Source organism: Oncorhynchus nerka, linkage group LG14 (genome assembly GCF_034236695.1).
Source record: "Oncorhynchus nerka isolate Pitt River linkage group LG14, Oner_Uvic_2.0, whole genome shotgun sequence".
NCBI lineage: Eukaryota > Metazoa > Chordata > Actinopteri > Salmoniformes > Salmonidae > Oncorhynchus > Oncorhynchus nerka.
The window spans coordinates 52655890-52674127 of record NC_088409.1 but is presented as its reverse complement, the minus strand read 5'-3'; the positions used below and the strand labels follow the sequence as shown (position 1 = coordinate 52674127).

The following is an 18238-nucleotide window of genomic DNA, read 5'->3' as shown; positions in this document are numbered from 1 at the left end:
ACAAAGTTACAGTATGCTTAACAGTGCAAATTATTATGGTACAACTATATTGACACTGAATCATCATGGTGCTTTTTAATGGTAAGTTTACAAACATTGGTTGTGGTAAGTATAATTGAAACTTGGGTATCAATATGGTAAGTGGGGAAATAAGTATAGCCAGTTATAATTGTAATGGCTTAGCAGATCATTAAAAAATATATATTTTTACATGGCTAAAAGAGAAAGAAACTGATTCTACAAATATACAGTGGGGCAAAAAAATATTTAGTCAGCCACCAATTGTGCAAGTTCTCCCACTTAAAAAGATGAGAGAGGCCTGTAATTTGCATCATAGGTACACTTCAACTATGACAGACCAAATTAGATTTTTTTTTAAATGAATTTATTTGCAAATATGGTGGAAAATAAGTATTTGGTCACCTACATACAAGCAAGATTTCTGGCTCTCACAGACCTGTAAGAGGCTCCTCTGTCCTCCACTCGTTACCTGTATTAATGGCACCTGTTTGAACTTGTTATCAGTATAAAATACACCTGTCCACAACCTCAAACAGTCACACTCCAAACTCCACTATGGCCAAGACCAAAGAGCTGTCAAAGGACACCAGAAACAAAATTGTAGACCTGCACCAGGCTGGGAAGACTGAACCTGCAATAGGTAAGCAGCTTGGTTTGAAGAAATCAACTGTGGGAGCAATTATTAGGAAATGGAAGACATACAAGACCACTGATAATCTCCCTCGATCTGGGGCTCCACGCAAGATCTCACCCCGTGGGGTCAAAACGATCACAAGAACGGTGAGCAAAAATCCCAGAACCACATGGGGGGACCTAGTGAATGACTTGCAGAGAGCTGGGACCAAAGTAACAAAGCCTACCATCAGTAACACACTACGCCGCCAGGGACTCAAATCCTGCAGTGCCAGACGTGTCCCCCTGCTTAAGCCAGTACATGTCCAGGCCCGTCTGAAGTATGCTAGAGAGCATTTGGATGATCCAGAAGAAGATTGGGAGAATGTCAGATGAAACCAAAATATAACTTTTTGGTAAAAACTCAACTCGTCGTGTTTGGAGGACAAAGAATGCTGAGTTGCATCCAAAGAACACCATACCTACTGTGAAGCATGGGGGTGGAAACATCATGCTTTGGAGCTGTTTTTCTGCAAAGGGACGAGGACGACTGATCCGTGTAAAGGAAAGAATGAATGGGGCCATGTTTCGTGAGATTTTGAGTGAAAACCTCCTTCCATCAGTAAGAGCATTGAAGATGAAACGTGGCTGGGTCTTTCAGCATGACAATGATCCCAAACACACCGCCCGGGCAATGAAGGAGTGGCTTCATAAGAAGCATTTCAAGGTCCTGGAGTGGCCTAGCCAGTCTCCAGATCTCAACCCCATAGACAATCTTTGGAGGGAGTTGAAAGTCCGTGTTGCCCAGCAACAGCCCCAAAACATCATTGCTCTAGAGGAGATCTGCATGGAGGAATGGGCCAAAATACCAGCAACAGTGTGAAGACTTACAGAAAACGTTTGACCTCCGTCATTGCCAACAAAGGGTATATAACAAAGTATTGAGATAAACTTTTGTTATTGACCAAATACCTATTTTCCACCATAATTTGCAAATAAATTCATAAAAAATCATACAATGTGATTTTCTGGATTTTTTTTCTCATTTTGTCTGTCATAGTTGAAGTGTACCTATGATGAAAATTACAGGCCTCATCTTTTTAAGTGGGAGAACTTGCACAATTGGTGGCTGACTAAATACTTTTTTGCCCCACTGTAGATGAGGTTGGTTGAAAAAAGGACTGGGAGGGAGAAATATTTTTTTGTCATGGGCAAAGAAACTCAAAAGGGGTGATTATACTAATTAATACAAATTTTGATCTGACTGTGCAAACAGATCCGCAAGGAAGATTATTATTATTATTATTTTAAATATGCTATTGGACCTAAAACAGATCTGTCTAATTCATTTATACGGGGCAAATAATGATGATCCAAACTTCTTTGAAAATGTATATAATAATCTATTGAGCTCGTAAGCAACAAATTCATCTATTATTATGGTGGGAGATTATAATACGGTTTTAATTACCTCAATGGATCGTAAAGGAAATCACTCTACCTCTATCCTCCTCAAGCACTTAAGGGGATCATGGATACATTTGAATTAGTGGTTATATGTAGGCTGAAAAACCCTGACCTAGTGAGATATATACCCGAAGGAGGCTTAATCAAGCTAGCCGTCTTGATTACTTCCTAGTAAAAGTTTTTAAAAAAGTGATAATAGGAGAACGAATGCAATCGGACCTCCATCTAATTGGCCTCCTTATAACTCTACAGAATTTCCACGTGGACAGGGATATTGGACATTTTATCAAAGCCTATCTGATGACAATTTGTTCTTAACTAAGACAAAATAATTCATAATTGAATTTTTTTTGCACAAAATAGGTACGGCAGTTCCCTTATTGTATGGGACACTTTTAAATGTACTTTTAGAGGTACAATTCAATACAATACTCATCATTAAAACAAAAACAGTTTAGCAAATGGACACTGTACTATAGAGGCACAAAAGGAAAAAACAAAAGAAATGGAGGTAGTTTTCAAGAACGATCAAGTGTAATGTATTACAAACATATTGGATGGGAAATTGTGAGGGAAAAAAAGATTCAATCTTCAACATAGAAATGCTACCAATAAGAATTTAAAGAAGCTCCTTACAAATGATGGAGTCATCCATGATTCACCAAATTATATTTTGAAAGGAAGCAAAATATTTTAAGCAAATGTTTTATTTTCAGTCTCCTCCATTTCCACTGAATGATGTTAACTGTAAGGATTTCTTTCAATAATAATAATAATTAATAATGTAAAATGAGCAAATTTACAGAAAGACCTGTTTGAAGGCCAATTTACAGAAGAGGAACTTTTTGAGACAATAAAGTCTTTTCAAACAGAAAAAACACCAGGGCTTGATGGTATACCAGTAGAGGTATATCAGGCCTTTTTTGATGTACTCAAACATCCATTATTAGCATGTTTTATTTACTCCTATACAAATGGTAGAATTTCATTACTACTAAAACAGGACCAAGGTGGTATGTATAATGATCCAGTCCATTTAAAAAATGTACATTTTAATGTTGTTATGTGAAAATCCTGGTGAAATGCATAGCACATAGAATAAAAAAAACTGATCAGACAGGTTTTTTTTACACATGGACAATATATTGGAGATAATATACAACAATTACTTGAAACAATTGAACATTATGAAACATCAAAGATACCAGGCCTGGTCTTCAGAGCAGATTTTGAAAAGGCGTTTGATAAAGTATGACTAGAATTTATAAATAAATGCCTGGATTACTTTCATTTTGGTGAATCTCTTATATAATGGGTTAAAGTTATGTACTGCAACCCCAGGTGTAAAATAGTAGATAATGGTTACTTCTCAGAAAGTATTGAGCTTTTAAGAGGAGTTAAACAAGGCTGTCCGTTGTCTCCATATATATTATGACCATTGAAATGCTAGCTATTAAAATTAGATCCAACAACATCATCAAGGGGAAAGAAATCCAGGGGATGAAAACAAGTGTCAATGTTTGCCGATGACTCTAGTTTTTTCTGAAGTCTGCAATCTGGATCCCTGCACAGTCTCATTGAAGATCTTGATCACTTTTCTAGCCTCTCTGTACTAAAAACTAATGACAAGTGTTGGATATAGATCGTTAAAAAATAGCGTTTACACTACCTTGTAGTTTACCAATAAAATAGACGTACTTGGTATTCACATCTCAAAAAATATAAATGAATTTACCACAATCAATTTCAATAGAATGTTAGCAAAAATAGATAAGATTCTGCAACCTAGTTGCCTAGTTAAATAAAGGTTAAATAAAATAATAAAAAAACACGGAGAGGTAAATACTTGTCTATTTATGGAAAAATCGAATTGATTAGCTCTTTTGGTTATATCATAGTTTACTTACTTACTAATGGCACTGCCTACTCCAGACGACTCGTTTTTTAAATCATATGAGGAAAAACATTTTCATTTTATTTTGAATGCTAAGCCAGACAAAATTAAACGTGTGTATTTACAGTTGAAATCGGAAGTTTACATACAACTTAGCCAAATATATTTAAACTAAGTTTTTCACAATTCCTGACATTTAATCTTAGTAAAAACACCCTGTCTTAGGTCAGTTAGGATCACCACTTCATTTTAAGAATATGAAATGTCAGAATAATAGTAGTGTTTTTATTTCAGCTTTTATTTCTTTCATCACATTCCCAGTGGGTCAGAAGTTTACATACACTCAATTAGTATTTGGTAGCGTTGCCTTTAAGTTGTTTAACTTGGGTCAAACGATTCGGGCAGCCTTCCCACAATAGGTTGGGTGAATTTTGGCCCATTCTTCCTGACAGAGCTGGTGAAACTGAGTCAGGTTTGTAGCCCTCCTTGCTCTCACATGCTTTTTCAGTTCTGCCCACACATTTTCTAGGATTGAGGTCAGGGCTTTGTGATGGCCACTCCAATACCTTGACTTTGTTGTCCTTAAGCCATTTTGCCCCACCCCATGCTTGGGGTCATTGTCCATTTGGAAGACCCATTTGCGACCAAGCTTTGACTTCCTGACTGATATCTTGAGATGTTGCTTCAATATATCCACATAATTTTCCTACTTCATGATGCCATCTATTTTGTGAAGTGCACCAGTCTCTCCTGCAGCAAAGCATCCCCACAACATGTTGCTGCCACCCCCGTGCTTCACAGTTGGGATGGTGTTCTTCGGCTTGCAAGCCTCCCCTTTTTGTCCTCCAAACATAACGATGGTCATTATGGCCAAATAGTTCTATTTTTGTTTCATCAGACCAGAGGACATTTCTCCAAAAAGTATGATCTTTGTCCCCATGTGCAGTTGCAAACCGTAGTCTGGCTTTTTTATGGTGGTTTTGGAGCAGTGACTACTTCCTTGCTGAGCGGCCTTTCAGGTTATGTCAATACAGGACTCGTTTTACTGTGGATATAGATACTTTTGTACCTGTTTCCTCCAGCATCTTCACAAGGTCCTTTGCTGCTGTTCTGGGATTGATTTGCACTTTTCGCACCAAAGTACGTTAATTCTTAGGGATCAAATCCCGTTAACGGGATCGATTTGACAACACCTGGTGAAATGGCAGAACCCCAAATTCAAATTAAATTATTAGAAATATTTAACTTTAATACAATCACAAATCAAAGCTTTACTTCTTGTTAATCCAGCCACCGTGTCAGATTTCAAAAAAGCTTTACGACGAAAGCAAACCATGCTATTATCTGAGGACAGCAAATCAAACATACACAGACAGTCATATTTCATCCCGCCAGGCGCGACACAAAACTCAGAAATGATGATATAATTCATGCCTTACCTTTGACGAGCTTCTTCTGTTGGCACTCCAGTATGTCCCATAAACATCACAAATGGTCCTTTTGTTCGATTAATTCCTTCCTTATAGCTCCAAAATGCCCATTTATTTGGCGCGTTTGATCCAGTATAACACCGGTTCCAACTCGCGCAACATGGCTACAAAATATCTAATAAGTTACCTGTAATCTTTGTCCAAACATTTCAAGCAACTTTCCTAATACAACTGTAGGTATTTTTTAACGTAAATAATCGCTAAAATTTCAGACGGTATAAACTGCGTTCAATAGCGGATAAAATCAAAGCGGAGCGAGCTTTCAGGTTGCGCACCCCTAACAAACAGTACACTCGACTCGACCCTCGTTCTGAACAGCCCTACTTCTTAATTTCTCAAAGGAAAAACATCAACCAATTTCTAAAGACTGTTGACATCTAGTGGAAGCAATAGGAACTGCAAGCAAGTGCCTTAGAAATCTTGATCCCCATAGAATCCCATTTGAAAAGAGAGTGACCTCAACAACAACAAAAAAATCCTGGATGGTTTGTCCTTGGGGTTTCGCCTGCCAAATAAGTTCTGTTATACTCACAGACATTATTCAAACGGTTTTAGAAACTTCGGAGGGGTTTCTATCCAAATCTACTAATAATATGCATATCATAGCTTCTGGGCCTGAGTAGCAGGCAGTTTACTTTGGGCACGCTTTTCATCCGGATGTGAAAATACCGCCCCCCTAGCCTAGAGAGGGTAATCTCTAGGAGACAGAACTCCTTCCTGAGCGGTATGACGGCTGCATGGTCCCATGGTGTTTATACTTGTGTACTATTATTTGTACAGATCCATGTGGTACCTTCAGGCATTTGGAAATTGCTCCCAAGGATGAACCAGACTTGTGGAGGTCTACAATTGTTTTTGAGGTCTTGGCTGATTTCTTTTGATTTGCCCATGATGTCAGACAGCAAAACATTTCAGACATCACAGTTTATATACATCCCACTTAAGACACTCCTCTTTCTCTCCAATCCTTACATTTTATGGCTCTACAGAGGGTAACAGGATTCCAAACATTTATTACTCTCTTATTAAGAATCTGTCCTCACCTCTTGACCTCAACCCCTCTTTCATCTAATACACAATGTCCATCTGTCTTCCTAATATCGACCCATCGCTCTCCTCCATCAAACACATTCCAAAGCCTTCTGTCTTTCTTCAGAGAACCATTCACTTGTAGCATAGTGTCTTTCATTTCCTATCATTCATTTAATATCTCAATGTTCAAAGTTTAGCCGATTCCAACAGTATGTTATCATGTGTGTATTGTATGCATGTTTCTATGCCTATGTTTGTGTTGCTTGTTGAATGTCCTTCCCTATAAGCATACTGAAAGTCTGTTTTGTTTATTTGTTTACTGTAAAATAGCATTGTATCTGGTCAAACCTATTTTTTTCCTAAACTTTACTAACAGGCTGATTGGTCAGCTATTTGTGCCAGTAAATGGGGCTTTACTTTTCTTAAGTAGTGGAATGACTTCTGCTTCCCTCCAGGCCTGAGGGCACACACTTTCTAGTAGGATTAAATTGAAGATGTGGCAATATCGTCCGCTATTATCCTCAGTAATCCATCCAAGTTGTCAGATCCCGGTGGCTTGTCATTGCTGATAGACAACAATAATTTGTTGTGATCATATACATTTGCCAACTAAATAAAGCTTCCGAACAATTTCACATTTCATCTGGATAATCCCACATTTACCCACTCCCTTGTCACTGACCTCTCCCGTCCCTGCCACCTCCCTTCCCCTCGTACCCCAGCAGGAGCCCCCGGTCCCAGAGCAGAACTCCTTCCAGGTAGGCATGAAGCTGGAGGCAGTGGACCGCAAGAACCCCCACTTCATCTGCCCGGCCACGGTGGGGGCACTGCGTGGCGTGGAGGTGCTCGTCACCTTCGACGGCTGGCGGGGTGCTTTCGACTACTACTGCCGCTACGACTCCCGGGACATCTTCCCCGTGGGCTGGTGCTCTCTCACCGGGGACAACCTGCAGCCGCCTGGCACCAAAGGTCTGTGTGTATGGACAGTATGTGTGTTTGTTTGTTTGTCACCCTGTAGACTTGTCAGCTGTTTGTACCTGTGGTATTGACTTTAACATGATTAATTCATGTAAAATAACATTTTACAGTAACTGAAAGAATTCAAATCTGATGTTGGGCTCTGAAATGTCCTCTGAATGAGATGAGTGGTTTATTAGGTCAATAGAGCGCACCTTTGAAATACCTTCTCGTGTTGGAGGAAGACATAATGTGAGTGAATGAGTGAGGAAGCACAGAAGGGCGAGAAAGAGAAAGGGTCACTTTTGTAAGAGTGTGTTTTATGAGACCTTGGCACAGGACTGTGGGGGGTGGGGGGGGTGTAAAGCTATGAGAGTGTATGCCCCACTCTATGGGCCTCATGCTGGCACTAAAATGGGCCAAGGCAAAGGGGGCATCCAGGATAACCAGAGACTGAGAGAAAGAAGGAGAAAAAAACAATAGGGAAAAGGAGCTGTCTGCGAAAAGCAGGCTGTTTACAATGTCTTGTCAGCAGAGGGGAGGAGAGTGAAGGAGGGCAGGAAAGGAGAGAAGAGTAAGAGTTGGAAAAGAGTAGAGCGTGAAGGAGAGGACAGCAGTGCAGCAGATTGAGGGTGGGTTTTCCACCGCTGAAGGGTACGGTAAGTTGAAATGAATAAAGGTCGATATCAAATTTTAGAGGCCCTCCTGTTAGCCACAGTGACAAAAGTGCTGTTTTAAAGCTAATTGCCTGCAATTCTACACATTTTGCTATGGCTTATGCTGTCTGAGGGACTCTGAAATTTTAACAAAATCAATGGCAAGACAAAAATGCTCCTGAATGCATCATTTTTAAAATGTTTGATTTTCCCTGATTGTCTAGCTTGTGTATAGGTGATTGTTAGTTCTCAATGATAATCTAATTTAAAAATATATAGGTCCATTATCTTTTCTACATACAGTACATTCGGAAAGTATTCAGACCCCTTGACTTTTTCCACATTTTGTGACGTTACAGCCTTTTTAAAAGGGATTAAACATTTTGCAAATGTATTAAAAACTGATATCACATTTACATTGAGACCCTTTACTTCTGTACTTTGTTGAAGCACCTTTGGCAGCAATTACAGCCTCAAGTCTTTGGTATGACGCTACAAGCTTGGCCCACCTGTGTTTGGGGAGTTTTTCCCATCCCATTCCCGACCGTCACTGCAGAGCTATTTTCAGGTCTCTCAAGAGATGTTCGATCGGGTTCTGGGCTCTGGCTGGGCCACACGAGCATTCAGAGACTTGTCTCAAAGCCACTCCTGGATGCGTGCTTAAGGTTTTTGACCTGTTAAAAGGTGAACATTTGCCCTAGTCTGAGGTCCTGAGAATCTGGTTTCTCATGGTCTGAGAGTAGTTTAGAACCAAGTGACCCTCGGGTTCTTAGTCACCTCCCTGACCAAGGCCCTTCTCCCCCGATTGCTCAGTTTTGCCTGCCGGACGGCCAGCTCTAGGAAGAGTCTTGGTGGTTCCAAACTTCTTACATTTAAGATTGATGGAGGCCATTGTGTTCTTGGGGACCTTCAATGCTTCAGCCATTTTTTGGTACCCTTCTCCAGATCTGTGCCTTGACACAATCCTGTCTCGGAGTTCTACGGACAATTCCTTCGACCTCATGGCTTGGTTTTTGCTCTGACATGCATTGTCAGTTGTGGGACCTTTATACAGACAGATGTGTGCCTTTTCCAAATCATGTCCAATCAATTGAAATTACCACAGTTGGACTCCAATCAAGTTGTAGAAACATCTCAAGGATGATCAATGGAAACAGGATGCACCTGAGCTCAATTTTGAGTCTCATATCGAAGGGTCTGAATACTTATGTAAATAAGGTGTCTGTTTTTGTTTTTTAATACATTTGCTAACATTTCTAAAAACCTGTTTTCGCTTTGTCATTATGGGGTATTGTGTGTAGATTTTTATTTAATCCGTTTTAGATTAAGGCTATAACATAACAACGTGGAAAAAGTCAAGGGATCTGAATACATTCCGAATACACTGTAGTTTATATCTAGTTTTAGTTGTTAAATAAATTTACACTGAAAACGTTTTTTTAATCTCTAAAATTATATAAGCAATATACAGTACCAGCCAAAAGTTCATCAGCATGCACCATCACACCACCACCTCCATGCTTCACGGAGGGAACTATACATGTGGAGATCATCCGTTCACCTACTCTGCGTCTCACAAAGACACGGTGGTTGGAACCAAAACCATTCCTGTGGCGGTCCTCATTAGAGCCAATTTCATCATAGTGCTTGATGGTTTTTGAGAATGCACTTGAAGAAGCTTTCTTTAAATTTTCCGGATTGACTGACCTTCATGTCTTAAAGTAATGATGGACTGTAGTTTCTCTATGTTTATTTGAGCTGTTCTTGCTATAATATGGACTTGGTATTTTACCAAATAGGGCTATCTTCTGTATACCGCCTCTACCTTGTCACAACACAACTGATTGTCTCAAATGCATTATTAAGGGTCGGACCCTTTTTTTTCTCAATTTTAGCCTAAAATGACATACCCAAATCTAACTGCCTGTAGCGAAGGACCTGAAGCAAGGATATGCTTTTTTTTGTATTTTCTTGTACCATCATCTTTGAAATGCAAGAGAAAGGCCATAATGTATTATTCTAGCCCAGGCTAAATTTGGATTTTGGCCACTAGATGGCAGCAGTGTATGTGCAATGTCAGACTGATTCAATGAACCATTGCATTTAAGTTCAAAATGTTATAACAAGACTGCCCAAATGTCAGTAATTGGTTTATTAATACAGTTTCAAGTTCATAACTGTGCATTCTCAAACAATAGCATGGTATTATTTTACTGTAATAGCTAATGTAAATTGGACAGTGCAGTTAGATTAACAATAATTTAAGCTTTCTCCCAATATCAGATATATCAGATATGGAAAAAATTTTATGTTTACTTACAACCTCATACTAATCCCGTTAACCTATGTTAGCTCAACTGTTAACGGGATTAGCATGAGGAGGACCCACCGATCCTGTAGAGGTTGTAAGTTAAGAAGGAAAGAAATTCCACAAATTAACTTTTAACAAGGCGCACCTGTTAATTGAAATGAATTCCAGGTGACTACCTCATGAAGCTGGTTGAGAGAATGCCAAGTGTGCAAAGCTGTCATGAAGGCAAAGGGTGGCTACTTTGAAGAATCTAAATATATCTGTTTAATACTTTTTTTTGTTATTACCATATGTGTTATTTTATAGTTTTGATGTATTCACTATTATTCTAAAATGTAGAAAATAGTACAAATAAAGACAAATCCTTGAATGAGTAGGTGTGTCCAAACTTTTGACTGGTACTCTATGTATACACTACCATTCAAAAGTTTGGGGTCACTTAGAAATGTCCTTGTTTTTTGAAAGAAAAGCACTTTTTTTGTCCATTTAAGATATCAAATTGATCACAAATGCAGTGTAGACATTGTTCATGTTGTAAATAACTATTGCAGCTGGAAACAGCAGATTTTTAATGGAATATCTACATAGGCGTACAGAGGCCCATTATCAGCAATCATCACTCCTGTGTTCCAATGGCACATTGTGTTAGCTAATCCAAGTTTATCATTTTAAAAGGGTAATTGATCATTGATCAATGTCAACAGTGAAGAGGTGACTCCGGGATGCTGGCCTTCTAGGCAGAGTTGCAAAGAAAAAGTAATATCTCAGACTGGCCAATAAGAAGAAAAGATTAAGATGGGCAAAAGAGTACACACTGGACAGAGGAACTGTGCCTAGAAGGCCAGTATCCCGGAATCGTCTCTTCACTGTTGACATTGAGACTGGTGTGTTGCATATACTATTTAATGACGCGGCCAGTTGAGGACTTGTGAGGTGTCTGTTTCTCAAACTAGACACACTAATGTAGTTGTTATCTTTCTCAGTTGTGCAACAAGGCCTCTCACTCTTCTTTCTATTCTGGTTAGAGACTGTTTGCGCTGTTCTGTGAAGGGAGTAGCACACAGCGTTGTACGAGATCTTCAGTTTCTTGGTAATTTTTCATTTGGATAGCATAACAGCGTCTGTCAAACAGCGCCTGTCTGCATCAACAGCCTGCCGCCTCGTCCATGCACTGGCAGATGATGTGCATAGGATCGGTTAAGAGGGGCTCAATCAGGCTGAACCTTTTGCCCTGGCTTTTGATGAGTGTACTCACAACACTGTGGGCAGGCACGGCCTGGTCATCAGGTTAAAGGAAATCGCCCCCCCAAATGAATGGCTTGCACTATCTTATCCATCAGAGTGTGCTGTGTGCCAGACTAAACGATGAACTAAAAGATGTAATGGATAAAGTAATGCGCATAATCAACTTTGTCAGGGAGACATCAAATTTTATTGGTCACATACACGTGGTTAGCAGATGTTAATGTGAGTGTAGCGAAATGCTTGTGCTTCTAGTCCTGACAGTGCAGTAATATCTAACAAGTCATCAACACAAAAACATCCTATGGCGTTCTGCATTAGCATCGAACAGCCCCCGTGATATGCAGCTGTTCAGGGAAGCTAGAAACCATTATACACAGGCAGTTAGAAAAGCCAAGGCTAGCTTTTTCAAGCAGAAATTTGCTTCCTGCAACACTAACTCAAAAAAGTTCTGGGACACTGTAAAGTCCATGGAGAATAAGAACACCTCCTCCCAGCTGCCCACTGCACTGAAGATAGGAAACACTGTCACCATTGATAAATCCACCATAATTGAGAATTTCAATAAGCATTTTTCTACGGCTGGCCATGCTTTCCACCTGGCTACTCCTACCCCGGTCAACAGCACTGCACCCTCAACAGCAACTCGCCCAAGCCTTCCCCATTTCTCCTTCTCCCAAATCCGTTCAGCTGATGTTCTGAAAGAGCTGCAAAATCTGGACCCCTACAAATCAGCCGGGCTAGACAATCTGGACCCTTTCTTTCTAAAATTATCTGCCGAAATTGTTGCCACCCCTATTACTAGCCTGTTCAACCTCTCTTTCGTGTCGTCTGAGATTCCCAAAGATTGGAAAGCAGCTGCGGTCATCCCCCTCTTCAAAGGGGGGGACCCTCTTGACCCAAACTGCTACAGACCTATATCTATCCTACCATGCCTTTCTAAGCCAAGTCAACAAACAGATTTACCGACCATTTCGAATCTCACCATACCTTCTCTGCTATGCAATCTGGTTTCAGAGCTGGTCATGGGTGCACCTCAGCCACGCTCAAGGTCCTAAACGATATCTTAACCGCCATCGATAAGAAACATTACTGTGCAGCTGTATTCATTGATCTGGCCAAGGCTTTCGACTCTGTCAATCACCACATCCTCATCGGCAGACTCGACAGCCTTGGTTTCTCAAATGATTGCCTCGCCTGGTTCACCAACTACTTCTCTGAAAGAGTTCAGTGTGTCAAATCGGAGGGTCTGCTGTCCGGACCTCTGGCAGTCTCTATGTGGGTGCCACAGGGTTCAATTCTTGGACCGACTCTCTTCTCTGTATACATCAATGAGGTCGCTCTTGCTGCTGGTGAGTCTCTGATCCACCTCTACACAGACGACACCAGTCTGTATACTTCTGGCCCTTCTTTGGACACTGTGTTAACAACCCTTCAGGCAAGCTTCAATGCCATTACAACTCTCCTTCCGTGGCCTCCAATTGCTCTTAAATACAAGTAAAACTAAATGCATGCTCTTCAACCGATCGCTACCTGCACCTACCCGCCTGTCCAACATCACTACTCTGGACGGCTCTGACTTAGAATACGTGGACAACTACAAATACTTAGGTGTCTGGTTAGACTGTAAACTCTCCTTCCAGAAAATATCAAACATCTCCAATCCAAAGTTAAATCTAGAATTGGCTTCCTATTTCGCAACAAAGCATCCTTCACTCATGCTGCCAAACATACCCTTGTAAAACTGACCGATTTTGGCGATGTCATTTACAAAATAGCCTCCAATACCCTACTCAACAAATTGGATGCAGTCTATCACAGTGCAATCCGTTTTGTCACCAAAGCCCCATATACTACCCACCATTGCGACCTGTACGCTCTCGTTGGCAGGCCCTCGCTTCATACTCGTCGCCAAACCCACTGGCTCCATGTCATCTACAAGACCCTGCTAGGTAAAGTCCCCCCTTATCTCAGCTCGCAGGTCACCATAGCAGCACTCACCTGTAGCACGCGCTCCAGCAGGTATATCTCTCTAGTCACCCCCAAAACCAATTCTTTCTTAGGCCGCCTCTCCTTCCAGTTCTCTGCTGCCAATGACTGGAACGAACTACAAAAATCTCTGAAACTGGAAACACTTATCTCCCTCACTAGCTTTAAGCACCAACTGTCAGAGCAGCTCACAGATTACTGCACCTGTACATAGCCCACCTATAATTTAGCCCAAACAACTACCTCTTTCCCAACTGTATTTAATTAATTTATTTATTTTGCTCCTTTGCACCCCATTATTTTTATTTCTACTTTGCACATTCTTCCATTGCAAAACTACCATTCCAGTGTTTTACTTGCTATATTGTATTTACTTTGCCACCCATGGGCTTTTTTGCCTTTACCTCCCTTCTCACCTCATTTGCTCACATCGTATATAGACTTGTTTATACTGTATTATTGACTGTATGTTTGTTTTACTCCATGTGTAACTCTGTGTCGTTGTATCTGTCGAACTGCTTTGCTTTATCTTGGCCAGGTCGCAGTTGTAAATGAGAACTTGTTCTCAACTTGCCTACCTGGTTAAATAAAGATGAAATAAATAAAAAATAAATAAATCTAACAATTCCACAACTACCTAATACACACATCTAAACTAAGGGATGGAATAACAATATACGTATATACATATAAATATATGGATGAGCGATGACTGAGCGGCGTAGGCAAGATGCAATAGATGGTGTAAAATACGGTATATACATATGAGATGAGTAATGCAAGATATGTAAACATTATTAAAGTGACGATTGATCCTTTTATTAACATCTTGCGTCGAGCCAGCCAGGATCCGGGATCGTGACTACAGCCTCAAGCCCATTACCATAACGCAACGTTAACTATTCATGAAAATCGCCAATGAAATTAAATAAATATGCTAGCTCTCAAGCTTAGCCTTTTGTTAACAACACTGTCATCTCAGATTTTCAAAAATATGCTTCTCAACCATAACAAAACAAGTATTTGTGTAACAGTATTGATAGCTAGCGTAGCATTTAGCGTTAGCATTCAGCAGGCAACATTTTCACAAAAACCAGAAAAGCATTCAAATAAAAATAATTTACCTTTGAAGAACTTCGGATGTTTTCAATGAGGAGACTCTCAGTTAGATAGCAAATGTTCAGTTTTTCCTGAAAGATTATTTGTGCAGGAGAAATCGTGCCGTTTTGTGCGTCACGTTTGGCTACCAAAAAACCCCGAAAATTCAGTCATCAAAACGCCAAACTTTTTTCCAAATTAACTCCATAATATCGACTGAAACATGGTAAACGTTGTTTAGAATCAATCCTCAAGGTGTTTTTCACATATCTCTTCGATGATATATCGTTCGTGGAAGTCTCCTCTCTCCTCTCAATCACATGGAAAATGGTTGCAGCTGGAGATTGCGCACCAATTTCGACGCAGGACACCGGGTGGACACCTGGTAAATGTAGTCTCTTATGGCCAATCTTCCAATGATATGCCTACAAATACGTCACAATGCTGCAGACACCTTGGGCAAACGAGAGAAAGCGTAGGTTCGTTCAGGGCACATTCACAGCCATATAAGGAGACAATGGAAAACAGAGCCTCAAAAATCCTGCTCATTTCCTGTTTGAAGTTTCATCTTGGTTTCGCCTGTAGCATCAGTTCTGTGGCACTCACAGATAATATCTTTGCAGTTTTGGAAACGTAAGAGTGTTTTCTTTCCAAAGCTGTCAATTATATGCATAGTCGAGCATCTTTTTGTGAAAAAATATTGCGCTTAAAACGGGCACGTTTTTTTATCCAATAAATGACCGCTTCAAGAGGTTAAAGTGGCCAATGATTTCGAGTCTGGCTGTTTAACAGTCTGATGGCCTATTTTTCAGTCTCTCGTTCCCAGCTTTGATGCACCTGTACTGACCTCACCTTCTGGATGGTAGCGGGGTGAACAGGCAGTGGCTCGGGTGATTGTTGTCTGTGATGATCTTTTTGGCCTTCCTGTGACATCGGGTGCTGTAGGTGTCATGGAGGGCAGGTCGTTTTCCCCTGGTGATGCGTTGTGCAGACCGCACCACCCTCATAGGACATCATATATAAATGACTGATTTGTTCCATAAAGTTCCATCATTTTTGTCCAAATAGCCACTTGTTAGCGTGTTCAGCCCAGTAATCCATCTTCATGAGGCGCAAGCATTTCATCCAGACAAAAACTCGAAAAGTTACATTACAGTCCTTTAGAAACATGTCAAACGATGTATGGAATCAATCGTTAGGATGTTTTTAAGCCTTCTTGGGTACAGGAACAATGGTGGCCATCTTCAAGCATGTGGGGACAGCAGACTGGGATAGGGAGAGATTGAGTATGTCCGTAAACACACCAGCCAGCTGGTATGCGCAGTTTCTGAGGACATGGCAAGGGATGCTGTCTGGGCTGGCAGCCTTGTGAGGGTTAACACGTTTAAAAGTCTTACTCACGTTGGCCATGGAGAAGGAGGGGGGTGGGCCCTCAGTCCTTGGTAGCGGGCCGCGTCGGTGGCACTGTATTATCCACAAAGCAGGCAAATAAGGTGTTTAGTTTGTCTGGAAGCAAGCACCCAACACCTTCTTTTCCGCAAGCTTGTGACAGAATCGCTGGCTGGGTAAAGGAAAAGCGCTGGAGTGGTTCTGTGGGCTGCGTGACCAGATTGTCGGTTTTCTCAGAAAAAGCAAAATATGTGCAGCAGCTGACCACCTTCGCATTCTGGAAAATGAGGATTTCCTCTCCGTTCTGTTTTTGGCTGACCTGTTCTGTCACTTTAAACAGGTTAAATCTGCAGTTATACAAGGAAGAGGGAAAACAGTCGTGGACAATGGTGGAAAAACTTGAGGCCTTTACTAGGAAGCTTGAGTAGTTCGATTTTGACTTTTCATCTGGAAGGCTGCGCTTACACACGTTGAAGAATCAGGAGTGCCATGTCCCTGAATGCGTTTTGGGTGGCAAGCTCAGAGGAATACAGCACAGTAAAGAAACTTTTATGTGCTATGTGGATCAACTTACACCTGCGCGTCCTCTTTTTCCTCTGTGAACGCAATCTAGACTCACGACAGAAACTGGATTTCACACAAGTCAATCAAGGACTGCCTGCGTATCAAAATCACATCCAGCTCACCCACCGTCAACAAGATCGTGTCCGAGGATAAATGCAACTTTTCCCATTGAGTAAGTAACTTAGTATTTGCTAAGTCAGATAGGCTACTAAGTACTTATCCAAGGCTATTTAGGTCTCATGCTGACAGTATTTTCTGTTCTGTCATTACAGGAGCAGGCTATCCCGAGACATTCAGACATTTGCAGACGTCACCTTTTTTTATTTACATTATTGTTTTATGTAGGATGCTACATTTTTGTCCAGTTGCCATTGTAAGCAGGCCCAATTGGAAAAACGTCCACTTCTATTAGGCCACATTTATTTCTTGTGAAAAATGCTGTTAAGCCATAGCCTACCTCAGCCAAGTTATTTTATGTAAGGCTCAGAAGAAATAGACTGCAAATAAGCTCTCTTGTTTATAAAGTCAAATTAAAATGAAGATATATATTCCTGTGCGCCACATGCATAACAAGTTAGCTAGGTTATAATTTCAACACCAGGTGCTGTTCACCTCCTATTGATTGCGCTGCGGTCACAGCTTTACATTTCAGCACCACAAAATGGTCCGTTGACTGTCTCTTCTCCTCATGAATGTTAAAATGTAACTTTTGCGTTATTTAGGTGGGGTAACTTCCTTCTTTTTGCATCGCGGGTCTGATGGAGGTGTGTCGGATAAGTTGGAGGTGATATTATCCATAACTAGCCTCAAAGCACTTCATGATGACGTAAGTGCTACTGGGCGATAGTAATTTAGTTCAGTTACCTTCACTTTCTTTTTGCAATTGTGGACAACAGACTGGGATAGGGAAAGACTGAATATGTCCGTAAACACACCAGCCAGCTGCTCTGCACATGTTCTGTTTGTATTGCTACACCATCCAAAGCCTAATTAATAACTTCACCATGCTCAAAGGGATATTCAGTGTTTGCTTTGTAAACAATTGGTGCCCTTCTTTGCAAGGCATTGGAAAGGTCCCTAGTCTTTTTGGTTGAATCTGTGCTTAGAATTCACTACTCAACTGAGGGATCTTAAAGATAATTGAGTGTGTGAGGTACATTCACTATATATACAGAAGTATGTGGACACCCCTTCAAATTAGCGGATTCCACAACCGTTGCTGACAGGTTTATAAAATCGAGCACACTGCCATGCAATCTCCATACACAAACATTGGCAGTAGAATGGCCTTACTGAAGAGGTCAGTGGCTTTCAACGTGGCACCGGCATAGGATGCCACCTTTCCAACAAGTCAGTTCATCAAATTTCTACCCTGCTAGAGCTGCCCTGGTCAACTGTAAGTGCTGTTATTGTGAAGTGGGAAAGTCTAGGAGCAACAACGGCTCAGCCACAAAGTGGTAGGCCACACAAGCTCACAGAACGGGACCGCCGAGTGCTGAAGCGAGTAGCACGTAAA

General features: G+C 40.9%; 1 protein-coding gene across 12 annotated transcripts in view; it reads left to right on the top strand.

Moving 5' to 3' along the window:
- Positions 1 to 18238, top strand: part of LOC115141439 (polycomb protein SCMH1-like) — a 43045-nt gene that overhangs the window by 11230 nt on the left and 13577 nt on the right. For all 12 annotated transcript variants that reach the window (XR_010458490.1, XR_010458491.1, XM_029680308.2 and 9 more), the window contains one exon: positions 7239 to 7485. Coding sequence is in view for 10 of the 12 variants with exons in the window: in XM_029680308.2 (XP_029536168.1) it covers positions 7239 to 7485 (247 nt within the window). In the remaining 2 variants the exon portion in view is untranslated. The remainder of the gene's footprint in view (positions 1 to 7238; positions 7486 to 18238) is intronic.